Source organism: Miniopterus schreibersii, assembly GCF_964146895.1.
Source record: "Miniopterus schreibersii genome assembly, chromosome: 10".
NCBI classification, from domain to species: domain Eukaryota; kingdom Metazoa; phylum Chordata; class Mammalia; order Chiroptera; family Miniopteridae; genus Miniopterus; species Miniopterus schreibersii.
The window spans coordinates 64,662,737-64,677,743 of record NC_138110.1 but is presented as its reverse complement, the minus strand read 5'-3'; the positions used below and the strand labels follow the sequence as shown (position 1 = coordinate 64,677,743).

At 43.2% G+C, this 15,007-nt stretch overlaps 1 protein-coding gene and 1 pseudogene across 3 annotated transcripts in view; one reads left to right on the top strand and one right to left on the bottom strand.

Moving 5' to 3' along the window:
- The window catches only part of DNAAF9 (dynein axonemal assembly factor 9), a 115,908-nt gene that overhangs the window by 74,814 nt on the left and 26,087 nt on the right, over positions 1 to 15,007 (top strand). For both annotated transcript variants that reach the window (XM_081148727.1, XM_081148726.1), the window contains exons 21-27: positions 1,049 to 1,152; positions 6,343 to 6,489; positions 7,547 to 7,635; positions 8,057 to 8,158; positions 9,362 to 9,479; positions 11,851 to 11,939; positions 13,241 to 13,399. In XM_081148727.1, the coding sequence (XP_081004853.1) occupies positions 1,049 to 1,152; positions 6,343 to 6,489; positions 7,547 to 7,635; positions 8,057 to 8,158; positions 9,362 to 9,479; positions 11,851 to 11,939; positions 13,241 to 13,399 (808 nt within the window). The remainder of the gene's footprint in view (positions 1 to 1,048; positions 1,153 to 6,342; positions 6,490 to 7,546; positions 7,636 to 8,056; positions 8,159 to 9,361; positions 9,480 to 11,850; positions 11,940 to 13,240; positions 13,400 to 15,007) is intronic.
- Positions 8,613 to 9,153, bottom strand: LOC308562804 (iron-sulfur cluster assembly 2 homolog, mitochondrial pseudogene; annotated as a pseudogene). The gene has a single exon. The product of its transcript is annotated as an iron-sulfur cluster assembly 2 homolog, mitochondrial pseudogene (transcript).

Here is a 15,007-nt window from a genome sequence, read left to right as displayed (position 1 = left end):
ATTAATTCCCTCTGGCTGATCAACTAGTTCTCTCATTGATATGCAGGCTCCAAACCTTCCTCTTTTACCTAAAAACTGCCTCCATCTTCTCCACTTCTCCCTATTCCCATTAACATGCATACACTTGCACACACACTCACCAGGCCTTGAACTCCAAGAATTACTTTCTCTTTTCTCTATATGTGAAAACAGGGAAAGAAAGACTGTTACAGGAACAGAAAGGATCCAGCTTGGACCAGCTCCAGAAAACAGCTTCACCCAGGGGACTTAGAGGTGTTCTGGGTGCTTCATTTGGGTCTCCAAAGCAAGCACAAGCTAAGCCTAATCCTCGTCATCTTTGCCGTCCATCTTTCTGTGGTCTGCCTGATAGGGCCTATACTGAACTATTCTGAATGACCTTGGTCATCCCAGAAACAGCAGCTCTCCTCGGACCTGAATCCTTGTCCTAAGGAGCCCACATCCAGCATCCACATCTCACCATTTTTTTGCATGTGTAAACTACAGAACAGCAGGTCTCCAGTGTCTGTAGAACCCAGTTATTGCCTAACTCAGATGTTCCTTTGCTGGAAACAGAGACCCTTAGACTCCCTTCACTAGTCCTTCAGCTAGGACTGTAGTGCTCCTTCTCGGGCCTTAAGTGAGGAATGTGGTCTTTTTAGACCTGAGCCAGCTTCTGCCAAAATAGGAGAAAGGGGCACCTATAAACTCAGTAATGGAGCAGACATACTGAGTCTTTTTCAGTGTTTCCCTGGAGGACACCCATACGTGAATGTGAATGTTGCTCCTCCTCATCAGCTGATAACTTACTTGTTTTTCTGATTCTTAATCAGAGATTGTGTCTGATACCTCATTTCTCTCTGAGGCTCTCAGAGGGTACATTGGCTTCTACAGAGCACAGGGCTCAGAATAAAAATCATGTAACTGAAGTGCTGCAGATACTGTTCTGTAGTTACCACTCTGGTACCTACAAGAAGGACATTGGAATCTGGTCCCCAGGGCCCAGCCCTCCAGCTCTGACCAGCTCTGACCAGCTCTGTTTTCCTTCCAGGGAAAGTATATTTCTTCTCTAGAGGCCTTCTGTTTTCTCACCGTCATCACGGAAGTATTATCATTTCCAAGGATCACGTGAATTCCGTTTCATTCTATGATGGGGTAGGTGTTTTACCAGTCTTTGGCTTTGGTGCTCAGAGAGATACTCACACATCTGAGGGAAAAACCATATAATCCTCTTCTCGCTCTACCACCATGGGACAGGATGTCAGGAGTCAGCACTGCCTTTAGGGCAGGTAGGCGAGGAGATCATGGAGAGGCCTGCCCATTCTCAGGGCCCTGAGCCTCGTCAGCCTTGCTGCTCCGTAAAGGGCTTAGCTAGAAAGGGCTTCTGGGTCAGGAGGGCCAGCAGCTACCCATGAGTGATTAACTCATCCCAAACAGGATCAGAAGGTAGGCTGTAGAAGGCCTCCAATGGCCCCTACCAGATGGCCTCCTGCCCAGGAACACAAAGCTTACCCACTTAAGATCTGGAAAGAAGCTGCTTCCTGTGACATTGATGGGGCTCCACTTACCCATTAGCATGAGAAAGAATTATAAGTGAGGCAGAGAGGGAAAATGGCTAACTTTCCCCATGAAGACTTAGCCCTTACCCCATCGTCCGTTAGTCCTAACCTCCAGCTGCGTGAAAGTTCCACCCCCAAGACCATTCTTTACCTTCACTAGTCTGCATCAACACTTCCCCTTTCCCTTGGGAAAAGAGGGTAGTTATCAGTTTCCTCTAGCCTGTACTCCCTGGCCAGAGCACAGCTTGTCTCTCAGTGTGACACTCAACCTCAGCCTCAAAACCAGCTTGTTTGGGAGCCAGGACAAAGACTAGGTGAGGTGGTTTCATCAGATGGTCAGAAAATGAATTCTTTGAGCAATTCTTGAAAGAATTCTTTCTCCCACATGGAACCTGCTGCCTTAAAGGCCGTTCAAAAAAGCAGGCAGACGAATAAGACACCATGGATGGCCCTATAGATCACGGGTGAGGAACGTCCAGCCTGCAAAATCATTTGGTCTGGCCCTGCCAAGGCAACCACAGGCAGGACTCAAAGTTTAATAAATCTAGGAGCATTTTTCATAGCTAATTTTTAAGTTGATAATTTTGTATCGCCCAAGAATGATTTTATAGATATCCAGATAGCCCTTGGCAAAAAAAAAAAAAAAAGTTCCCCATCCCTGCTATAGATGAAAGCTTTGATATTAGGTTAAAGAGTCTTCCAGCGTCAGGGGAGAAAGGATGACTCATTCAGGTGCTGGGAATATAAGTTAGCTAATTTGGGGAGAATGGAGTCTTCTCATATCAAAAATCAAATTTCTGATAGATTAAAATTAAATATTTTAAAATTTTACAAGTAGAAAAAAAGAATATAAAAATGTAATATTTATTAAACCTCTAGGGACAGGAAGACTTTCTAGCTTAGAAACTTCCTTAGAGCTCTGAACCAGTAGCTCACTTGGTTAGAGTGTTGTCCCAGTACGCCAAGGCTGCGGGTTTGATCTCTGATCAGGGCACTTACAAGAAGCAAACCATAAAGGCATAAATAAGTGGAATAGCACGTCAGTGTTTCTCTCTCTCTCTCTCTCTCTCTCTCTTAAATCAATAAATTTTTAAAAATTCTTTAAAAAAGAAACTTCCTTAGATACAAGAAATTCTAAAGGAAAAGTCTGTCAAATTTGACCACTTAAGTATTTTAAAAATTTTTGTTGATAATTTATTGAACTATACTTTACAGTTAACTCTATCCATTCAAAGTTTTGAGAGGTATATACACTCATGACACCACCATCATAATCAAGATACAGAAGACTTTCATCACCCTCAAAAAGTTTTCTAATGCCCTTTTGCAGTTCATCTTTCTCTCTACTTCTCACTTCAGGCAACCAGTGATTAGCTTTCTGTCACTGTAGATTAGTTTGCATTTTCTAAAGTGTTATATGAATGGACATTATGCATACTTACCCTTTTTTTTCATTCTGTCCCCTTTTGAGTCTGGCATTTTTCACTCAGTGTAATGATTTTTAGATTCATTCATGTTGTTGTGTGTATCAGTAGTCTCTTTTAATTGCTTTATTGCTGAGTAGTATTCCATTCTATGGATACAGCATAAAATTTATTAGACTTAATTAATAGCTTAAAGCTCTAAAAAGTATCTCAAAAAGAGAATTAAAAAGCAAAATTAAGCTGGGGAAAATGTGTTTGATGATTAAAAAAATAAGTTAATATTTCTTTTCTATGAAGAGCTCTATAGTTCTTAACATGAAAACACTGAGTTACAGGTCAGGAATGTTAGAGACATGAGATTAGTTAACAGATACAGTCATACCTTGTTTTATTATGCTTCACAGTTGCGTTTTTTACAAATTGAAGGTAAGACCCTCTACCAGCAAAGATTTATGACTCATTTTATTGCTGTACACACTTTGTTGTGATGGTCTGGAACCAAACCTGTAATCTCTCTGAGGTATGCCTGTTTATAGAAGCATATCAGAAACAGCCTCACGATACTATGCATAACAGTAAATTAGCAAAGAGGAAATAAAAGGCACTACTAGCAGAGGAGAAATGGAATAAGTATATAAATGTCCAGCTGTAGGGGTAACCTTAGAGGGGAGTGGAAAGCAGTTTTTGCAAATGTTTACAGAGAGTTTGCAACATCATAGCAAATGTTAACAGTAAATTAAGTTTTAAAAGCAAGATACAGAACTGTAAAAATAAATATGATTTCCCAGTGCCTAAAAATGTTAAGTCAGTGGATGGATAGGAAAAAAATGACTAGAAGAAAAAATACTAAAATATTAGTTGTAATTGGGTTTAGGTGATGAGACTTTGGATTATTTTTTTAAACCTTTTCTACTTTAAAAAAAATTTTAATGAACATATTATTTTTATAATGAAAAATTAAATGTTAAAAAAAACTTTTTCCTCTGAGATCAGGAACGAGACAAAGATGCTGGCTTTTGCCACTTCTATTCGATATAGTATTAAAAGGTCTAGCCAAAGCAGCTAAGCAAGAAAAAGAAATAAAAGGCATCTAAATTTGAAAAGAAGTAAAATGATCTCTGTTCACAGGTTACATGATCTTTTATGTAGAAATCATAAAGAGTCCACAAACCACCCCCGCCAATGGTTAGAATTTAACGAATTGACAGAAGTTGCAGGATATCAAATCCACACACAAAAAATCAGTTGCATTTCTACACCCTAGCAATGAGCAATTTAAAAGATATTAAGGAAACAGTTTTATTTACAATAGCATTTACTTAGGTCTTCTTTAATTTCTTTCAGCAGTGTTTTGTAGTTTTCAGTGTACAAGTCTTTCATATCTTTGGTTAAATTTATTCCTAAGTATAAGAATAAAATACTTAAAATTTAACCAAAGACGTGAAAGACTTGTACACTAAAAACTACAAAACACTGCTGAAAGAAATTAATAAATGGTAAGACATCTCATATTCATAGGTTGGAAGGCTTAATATTGTTAAGATTACAGTATTGCCTGGTTGGCATGATTGAGCACTGACCTGTGATCCAGGAGATGTCACACAGTTCAATTCCCGGTCAGGGCACATGCCTGGGTTGCAGGCTCGATCCCCAGAAGGGGATGTGCAGGAGGCAGCCAATCAATGACTCTCTCACCATTGATATATTTCTATCTCTTTCTCCCTCTCCCTCCCTCTCTCTGGAATCAATAAAGACATAAAAAAGAAGAAAAGATTATAATACTATGCAAAATGATCTTCAGAGTCAATGGAATTTTTTTAAGTCAAAATCCCAATGGCATATTTTACAGAAATCAAAAAACCCATTCTGAAATTCACATGGTATCTCAGGGTACCCCTGAATCACCAAACAATCTTGAAAAAGAACAAAATTGGAAGACTGACACTTCCTGATTTCAAAACTTACTACAAAGCTACAGTAATCAAACAACAGTGTGGTATTAGCATAAGGTCACCAATGGAATAGAATAGAGAACCCAGAAATAAACCCTCACATATATGCTTAAATGATTCCCACAAGGGTGCCAAGACCATTCAATGAGGAAAGGACAATTTTTTCAACAAATGGTGCTGGGACAACTGGATATCCACATGTGAAAAATTAAAGTTGGACCCTCGCCCTAGCCAGTTTGGCTCAGTGGTTAGAGCATTGGCCCAGGGACCTAAGGGTCCCGGGTTCAATTCTGGCCAAGGGCACATACCTCGGTTCCAGGCTCAGTCCCCACCCTGGTCAGGGAGTGCATGGGAGGCAACCAATTGATGTGTCTCACATTGATGTTTCTCTCTTCCACTCTCTCTGAAAAGCAATGGAGAAAATATCCTTGGGTGAGGATTAAAAAAATAAAGTTGGACCATAAGTAAAAAATTAACTCAAAATGAAGTGTGGGCATAAATGTAAGAGCCAAAATGATTAAACTCTTAGAAGAAAACATAGGAGTAAATCCTTGTGACGTTGGATTAGGCAGTGATTTCTTGGAGATGATACCAAAAGCAAAGATAACAAAAGAAAAAATATATAAATTGGACTTCATCATAATTAAAAACTGTGCATCAAGGGACACTATCAAGAAAGTGAAAACAACCCACAGAATGGGAGGAAATATAAATCTGATAAAGAATTCGCCTAGAAAGAATTTTGAGATGACATTTTTATTATTTTCTTTTTTGTTTTTATTTATTTTTTTAAATATATCTTTATTGATTTCAGAGAGAGGAAAGACAAGGGAGAGAGATAGAAACATCAATGATGAGAGAGTCATTGATCGGCTGCCTCCTGCATGCCCCCGACTGGGGATCGAGCCCACAACCAACACATGTGCTCCGACCCGGAATCAAACCCGTATCACCTGGATCCTAAGTAGATGCTCAACCGCTGAGCCACGCCCGGCCAGCCTATTCTTTTATTTTTTAAAGAACTTTTTTAATTTATTGATTTTTAGAGGGAGACAGGAAGGGAGAGAAAGTGAGAGAGAAACATCAATTTATTGTTCCACTTACTTACGCATTCATTGGTTGCTTCTTGTATGTGCCCTGACTGGGGATCAAACCCACAACCTTGGCATAGGGGGGTGATGCTCTAACCAGCTGAGCTACCTGGCTAGGCTGAGATGACATTTTTAGAAAAAAATCCTTGTGCTTCCTATATCTTGTATACTTGGGTATTGAAAAACACATCTATAACTGAACCCCAGTAAACCATATAATGTGAAAATAATTGCACTGAAATTTGTTAATATGTGTCTGATAGTAGTTGTGAGTGCTGCAAATGGCTTTTCTCATTGATGCTCCCTCTCTTTCTCTTAGGATTCCACCAGTGTTGTTGCTGCCCTTCTGATAGATTTTAGAAGCTCATTACTTCCTCATCTTCCAGTTCATTTCCATGGTTCAAGCAATTTTCTGATGATTGCCCTTTTCCCCAGATCAAAGATATACCAAGCATTTTACTCAGAGGTAACATCAATCAGTCAGCAAAACTACTGTTTTTTTACCTAGCAGTTTAGGTGGTAAGGCAGCATCTCAGGGTTAACAGTGAGGTGATGAGAGGGAGTGTTGGGAGGGCTGGTGGGGGTGGCTGCTTCAAATCCCTTTGGGTTCTGGAGTGGTGCCTTGCCATTGAGAGGTGAGAATCTGAAGGAACTGAACAAAAGGCTTTTAGCTCCTAAGAAAAATCTCTGTCCCTTTAAATCCTAATTAGACTCAATGTCCCTTTAGCTACTTGGTTGAATTGTTGGGTCCTACCTACTGGATCAGAGCTCTGTACCCCACCCCAAGATCTCCCTTCCCTATGATTCACAGGTCCTGCCCTTGTGAATGGTTCCCACTTGGCATGCTGCATAATATAGGCACTTAGCACAGATTGCATGAGTTGGGGAGCTTACTGAGAATTATACAACCCACTTAGAGACCAAGCAGTAGCCAAAGTCAAATAGATGGCCAGCCTTATGCTTGGAAACGTGATTGCAGCAGCTTGTGAAAGGACAGTGTCTCTCCCTCAGGGCAGATTCACAGAACATGGAGGAGACAAGAGGTAGCCTTGGCTGCATATGGCTTCTCAGGCCAGTCTGTGTCTCCCTCTTACGGCTTGCTGGTCCTTCCTACCTCCTTGAGCTTGTCCTTTCAACCAGGAACATGGAGGCAGCCCTTTAGATTCTCTTTAGCCATCCCTCTACCTCCAGACAGGAGTTGCTTGAGCCACTCCTTCTGTCTGGCCCTATCACCAGGGAAGAACAGGCCTCTTCTGCCAGAACATGTTACCTGACACCTTCTTTTGTGCTTCCTGGCCTCTGAAGGAGCAGAGTCCCTGGGAGAGGAACCCAGAAATTCTAGTTTTGAAAAATACAGAACAAAATTGCTTTAGGCCTCTATTTTTGAAACAAACTTGTTTGTTATGATGGTTTGTCTCATGTATTGACAGACTAGATTTTCAGCAACCATCAAATCCCCATGTGGGTTCCATATCCTGTTGTTGGGTTTCAAGTGTTCTTTGCTCAAATTCTGTTTTGTTTAGGTCTTCTCCCTCTGGCAACAGCAGGCTAACTCAGGGCTGTCTTTAAAAGTGATCCAGGAAGATGGATTATCTGTGGAACAAAAGAGATTGTAAGTGGCTGCTTTCAGTGTTTATGCTTGCTTCCCTAAGCTGTGCATGTCTGCTCTCTCTGCAGGATGATTTGTGTTATGTAACACAGGGGTCTTGGCTTCTAAAAGGGCCAACACAATCATTTCAGTGCTGCCAACTTGCAGGTAGTAAGAGCCCTTGGGGACATAGAAGTCAAGAAAGATGAAATCCACCAAGAATTAGAAACCCATTGTATTACCAAGGGTTTCAGGCCAGCTTTCTTATGTGGACACACCAGTCATCATGTACGGACGCCACATTTTATTTAAGTCAGTGAAATGCTTGTTTTGGAAGTGTTGACTCTGTCACAGGACTCTGGTTTGAAAGCATCAGAACAAGTTATGTAAAGTATGTGCGCCATAGGGAGATGGAGTTCTAATCTGTGAGCTTTTGATATTCTAGACACTCCAGTGCACAGAAGCTCTTCAATGTCCTGAGCCATTCTGCTGGGGAGAAACGAAGTCCTCTAAAGCTACTCTCAGCCAAACTCCCAGAGCTGGACTGGTGAGCTCTGGTTTTCTGTTCATAGATATTTAATGTTCTGGCTTTTGAAATGTCAGAAACCTCAGTGTTGGTCCTTTCTAAGCTCCTTTTTCTTTATAGCTTCTCCCCCCCCCCCAAAAAAAAATATAGCCTTTATACATAGTTATACATATTTGTACAAGCACCTGTGAAGGCCAGAGAAGTAACTCAAATTTTGGAACCTTGGAGGCTCTACAAATTACTCTCCATTTCAACTAGTTATTAAATCTTAGGTAACGGCATCTAGGGCCTTGGCTTTAGAATTGTGCAGGAGAAATTAAGTCAAGAGTAACAGCTTCACATCCTGAAAATAATGGTGGCAAAACACAACAATCCTGAATTGAGGGAGGGACTTGATTGGAAGGAAACCACTAAAATTCTACTAATCCCAGGTTCCTCAAATTGGTACCAATGGCAGCAATCTCTAGGTCACATATCATCTAATCAGTTTGACAAAGAAGGATGACCCACAGGAACAGCCTTTGTCCACTTGAGGATTGTTCAACACTTGAAATGAGCTTCGGATTAATTCTTGGCTGAAGTCCACTTGGGCCCCTTTCACAAAGGCCAAGCTATCAGAGTCAACCACCGCTTTTGCCCCACCCTTTTCAAATACACTGTTGTCTGGGTTGATAACGGTATCCAGTGAAAATCTGTATTGGAATCTGGAGCATCCACCTCCCTCCACCTCCAGCCTGAGGAATTCTGAGCCTTGGGTGATTTCCAGAAAGCCTCTGGACGCAGCTGGCGGTGAGGTGAATCTGCCCTTCGCCAGCCTCGGGGCTGGAGGACAACACTGCCCGGTGCGCCTGAGATTGGGCAGAAACCCTGAGGAGCCTGCCACGAGCAAGGGAGGACAATGAGCCCAGGAGCAGAGGGGCACCTGGCGACCCCCACCTGCTCTTCCACCAGGGGGTGAGGGCTCTCAGCGCCGCCGCCGCCGCCGCCGATAGGGATAAACCCCGGGCGGCCACCATCTTCCTCCACAAACCCCACCCCTCTTTATAGCTTCTTTGGGATTGTTGTAAAAGTTAGTAGTGACACACCATATATAATTTTATTCTCTAGAGAGACTCTCTCTAAAGTTTCTTTTTCATCAGTTAAATAAGGAGTTTTTCATGTAGATGGGCACATTCAGGCAAGGCTGGTGATGGTAACACAAGAGCATTGTCTTTGTTTTTCTAGGTTTCTCCGGCATTTTGCCATCAGCAGCATTAGTCGGGAGCCTGTGATGAGGACCCATCTCCCTGTCCTGCTCCAGCAAACTGAAATCAGCCCTACTGACCAAGTAGAAAATGACAAGGTACAGCGGCTCACCAAATTTGCTGGGAGTTCATGGGAAGAGAATCCTGATAGCCTGTCCTTGGGTCTCCTGTGTCAGTTAACAAAAGTAGCTCAGGTGGAGCCCCTTTTATAAGACTCTCCACCTCCTTGGATACTGATGTAATGGTGCACGTGAAACCTGCTCTGTGCAGTGACTGTGTACAGTTATCTTCATTAACCCTAGCCAAACCCCATGGCATTGATGAAACTGGCACCTTGCCAGGCCCTCCCCTTCCTTCTCCAGGCCTTTCAAACTTGCTCAGTGTTCTCATGCCGTCAGCTCTTTCTGGTTGTGACAAGGACTTACCTGCACATTGGGGATGGGCCTTGTTAGTTCGGCCTTGCTGGCACCACCAGGGTAAGGTGATACTTTATAAACATTGCCTTCCCAAGAGTAGATTTTAATCTGTTCCCACCTTACACTCCCCTCCCAACCTTTCTTTGGAGCCATATGTCTTTATATGCTCAAAGAGGGCATTTATTTCTGTGAAAATCTAGAAGATACTCAGCTACAAAAGAGTAAAAGCACTAAGCAATCAAAAGCCTCATTTTCCCCTTACTTAGGCAAGAGTTTGAAAATGAAAATCCCTACTTGTTATATTTTGTTAAAAAGGTGCTATAGGCCCTGGCCAGGTAGCTCCGTTGGTTAGAGTGTCATCCTGATACACTAAGGTTGTGGGTTCAGTCCCTGGTCAGGGCACATACAAGAAGCAACCAGTGAATGATAAATAAGTGGAACAAATCAGTGTTTCTCTCTCTCTCTAAAAACAAAATATTTTAAAAGGTGCTATAGGACTGGTCTTAAAGTAAGGTGTCTGGCTGTAAGCATGTGTGCTGTGATTTGAGAGGCTGAGGCCTGGGCCCTGAGGACTAGGCACCAAGATGGGGAAATGTAGGTGGGAGGACAAACCAGAGTTAGTTACATGGAGTGCTCCCCACAGGCCAGAAAGGATGTGCAGGAGGGGCCTGGGCAGAGGGCAGGGAGAGCTTCTGGCTCCCAAAAAGAGGAGGAATCCACAGCCTTCTCTGTGCTGCTGTGACCAGCTCAAGTGATGAGTGCCACCAGGCTGAGCTTTACATCAGGGATGGGAATGTCCGGCCTGCGGGCTGTATATGGCTGGCAAAATCATTTGGTCTGGCCCTGCCAAGGCAACCACAGGTGGGACTCGAAATTCAATAAATCTAGCTTTTTTCATAGCTAATTTTTAAGTTGATAATTTTGTATGGCCCTCAAATGATGTTATAAATATCCATTGGCCCTTGGCAGAAAAAAGGTTCCCCACCCCTACTCTACAGCCTTGTGATAAAACATACTTAATGAGGCCCTTACCATACTATATCATTTATTATCTATATCCTTCAGCAATTGCATAGTTCCTTTCCGCCCCTGCTTGACCCCCTTCTTTGTTAATGAATTTCTTCAAGTTGCTTTGTAATAATCTGCCTGAGGAAGGCCCCGTGTCCATATGGTTGTGTACTAAGGTTGAGGACAGTCCAGCCTGGCTCCTCTTCTCCCCATCAAAATTCAAAGGACAAAAGGCTGCCACCAGCCTCTGCTTCAGGGAATTCAGCTCCTCCTCGTGCTGGACAACTTAGTTTGTAAGCATTTCACAAAACCCCTACATGCGGACATTTTGCTCTCCAGAGGTCAGTCTGAACATAGCAAAGAGAATTGAAACTGGCTGAGTTGTAAGAAGCTGACACCTGTATCCGAAGCCAGTTTTTAATGCATAACATCCTACAATTTCCAATGTGTGGAAATTCTGTATTCTCCCTGCAGCACTCAGAACCTCTCTCCATTAATTATTTTTATTAGGGCAAAATATATTAAACAAAACCAAAAGCTTCAACAACAACAACAACAACAACAAAAAAGACTCAGACATGCTTCCTGCACCAGTTTGTTTCCTTAGCTCAGGCAGTGCAGCTTGGAGGGCAGGGCAGCCAAACAGAAACATCTCCAATGCCAGTCATCTCCTTCACTGAGATTACTACGCCAATTGAGCCCATGGCATTTTTTTGTCCCAGTCCTCCTTTTTGCCTAATATTTTCCATTGTATATTAATTGATCTAGTCACAGTGTGCTCCATGGAAATTATGATAGTAATACAAAATTTAAAATGTGTTTGCTATGTGCTAGACAGTGTTCTAAGCACTTTACATATGTTAACTCTGTTAATTATCACACCTACCTTGCAAGGTAGGTTCTATTGTTAGCCTAAGATCACATAGCTAGTGAATGCTGATGCTGAAGTTCAAACTCACAGAACCTGTTTCTAGCAGTCTATTTGTTCCCTCACAATGCTGCCTCCAGTTGAATCACAAACCCACATGGCTTTTCTTTCGTGTAGGTGGTTATCAGCATTGTAACTGGTCTCCCGGGATGCCATGCTAGTGAGCTCTGTGCTTTTCTGGTTACTCTGCATAAAGAATATGGCAGGTTAGTATGGCTGCTGCCTTTGCTTTGGGGAAAGGGATTCTGTGCCTGGGCCTGCATAGGCACTGGGAAACCTTGGACATATACTCACCTTTGGTGTAATGGATATCAGCACAGTAGTCATCATCCACCCATTCATTTGACACATTTGTACTGAGCACTTTTTGTATGCCAGGCACTGTTCTAAGTGTGGAGAACAGATGAACTTAACACACAAAATCTCTCTCCTCAAGGAGCTTACAGCCTAGTATGGAAAGACAATTCACCGCATAAGGAACATAGTGTATTAGCTAGTGAAAAGTGCTATGGAGAAAATAAAGCAGAGAAGGCTATAGGGAGTGCTGGGCTGGGAGGTTGGGGGCGGGAGCAGAGATTTCAGTTTTAAAGAGAAGACCTCACTAAAGGTGACATTTGAGCAAAGATCTGAGGAAATGAGGGAATGAACCCATGGATATCTGGGAAGAACTCTGTAGCAGCAGGACCAGCACAAGCAAAGGCCTGGGAGTGTGCCTGGTCAGTAGGGTGATTCAGGACCAGGGTGGTTAGAACTTGAGAGCTGGTAGATATGATCCTTCCCTGACCACAAGAGGACTACTACGTGAGTTCAGGTGCAGCTGGAATATGGCTCAGGTGAAATTGGGGAAATCATTCATCCATCATTTCCACCTGGCTGGCAGGTTAGTAAGCAATGCTTGCTCACTGAACCAGGCATTTAGTATCTAGTCAGTCCATCTCAGAGTAAGGCATCCTGCAAGAGGCTGTAGAGGGGTTGAGAAAACTGCAGTCGCCTAGAGGTTTGGAAGTTTTGAGTGGGAGATTGTGGAGGCTAGGGGGAGAAGTTTTTAAGAGATGTGAAGAGATATCGGATCTCTTTTGTAAGTACTAAATAGTTAACCGGTTTGTCCCTCATTTCCTTTGCTTTTGTTCTGTAAACAGTCTGAATTCTTCACTCTGCCCATTATTCTCAGCAAGCATTTTATTGTGTACCCGAATGAATCCATTGTATTGAATGGTCCTTCAGGAAGTGACTGCCTGGTCAGGAGTCTTTCTCAGCTCTTAAGTCTAGACCTTTTTCCCCATGGCAAGGAATTTCCTGTTAAAAGCTCCAATGGTTGTTATTTTAAGATATGGGGCTCCCCACCCAGGTAGCACCCTCTGCCTGTTTCTCTGGTGCCAGGATTGCTCTCTCCTGTACAAATGGATTCACTGGACAGAATGTCTGGTCACATTTGAATCCACAGCTGAGCCTACGGGGCCAGGGCTTCAGGTGGTGCCCACACTGAGATCACACTTGCCATTTCCAGGTGGATGGTGTATCGCCAGATCATGGACGGCTCTGAGTGTTTTCATGCTGCCCACTTCCAGAAGTACCTTTCCAGTGCCCTGGAAGCCCAGCGGAATCTCTCTGCCCGCCAGTCAGCCTACATCCGCAAGAAGACCAGGCTGCTGGTGGTGTTACAAGGGTGAGCACTGAAAGTCTGGCAACAGTGGGGTAGGGTGGTGACCTTGCCACTACTGTTACTTAATGTGTAGCTCACTTGGGGCACAGAACAAACTCCACATGTGTATGAGCAGTGTCTGTGCTACACGGAGAGGCCTTAAATGAGCAAGGACTCCTGTTGCTATCCTGTGGCCTAGAGTAGCTGGTATAGCTTACACACAAGTTTTAAGTTTGGCTTCAACATCATAATATCCCCAAAAGGTGGGGAATTAGGGAGAAGGTTTTTGGGGTAAGTTTCTTTGATAATTCTTGTAACAAGAGTGGGAAGCCTCTTCCTTCACCATCTATGCAGCAGAGCTTCACCTGTTTCAGTGTTCCCTCTCTGTGGAGTTGCAGAGATGGCCCATATTCTGTAGTCTCGAGCCCCATCATCCTCAGATGGCTAGTCCAGGAGAATTTCTTGGGACTGTCAGTAAAGAGCTTGATTAGTCCACTTCAACAAGGATCTCCCTGGGAGGACAGGTTTCACAGTGTATATCACTGCTCCAAGCACTCTGGCTACAAGGAGCTTCCCTTGACCTCTTGTAAGGCCTTCCAGGAAGGAGCCCATGTAGGTCCATCACCCCCTTGGCCCAGAGGAGAATGTGCTGGAAATTCAGGCTGTGCTCTTCACTATGTCATGGTTGGTAATAAAGACTCTTTTGGCAGTTCTCATAAACTGCTTTTTTGCTGTGCTGTTTTTTGTGCTTGTAATAATGATTATTTGCAATTGGGTGATTTTTTCCAGTAAAGAATAGGCCCACATGCGAAGCCCTGTTTGGTCTCCTGGGTGCGATGGTGAGAATTGGAGGAAAGCTAGGTCAGTGGTCCTAAGGCAGGAAGTAGGGAGAGCTGTGCACCCCACCAGGCCGTCACTCCTCTTCTTCAGGCCATGTTCTCACCCCGCCCTGGGCTTCCCTTCTGTCAGCCCCTTTGTTCTACTTGTGGGCTGAGGTTGTGGAAGCCACAGAGCAAGAGTCTGAGTTTGAAACCACTTGTTTTTCTTCTGTTTTTTTCCATCGCTTCTAATAGTCAAAAGAATAGATTGGTCTCTGTCAGAGTTGAGAGTCAGTGGAGGTATGAATCTGGGAGTCATATTTGGCAGTTTAACATTATGCAGCTAAGGATATTTCCATCTACTGCCACTTCAGAGAACATCGTTGACTCATTGTCTCTGATTGTACACATCTGCAAAAGTGTCAGCTGTTGTAGCTGCTCTGGACTGCAGTGACAGTGTATGGCCAGCCCACTCTTGTACTCTCAGACTCAGCCTTTGCCCAGTCACAGCCTTGGGATGCTAGAGACCTCAGATTTCCTATTAGACTCAAGCCAGGATACTAGCTAAATACTGTGGCTCTCACTAAGACACTGTCCTTACAGGCTGGGCCCATTCTCTTGAGACTCAGCAGGGCCTTGTGGCAGCCTCCTTTTTGAATGTCCATCTCCTTGGGTCTGGACCTCATGAGCCCAGTGTTGAGATTGCTGGTGAAGGGTCACCCCAGAGGCTTCTCAAATTGAGAATTAATTCCTTTAATGTTACTTTAATCATCATTTATAGAATTCTTTGGGGGAAACCTGTGGTTAGGGCAGA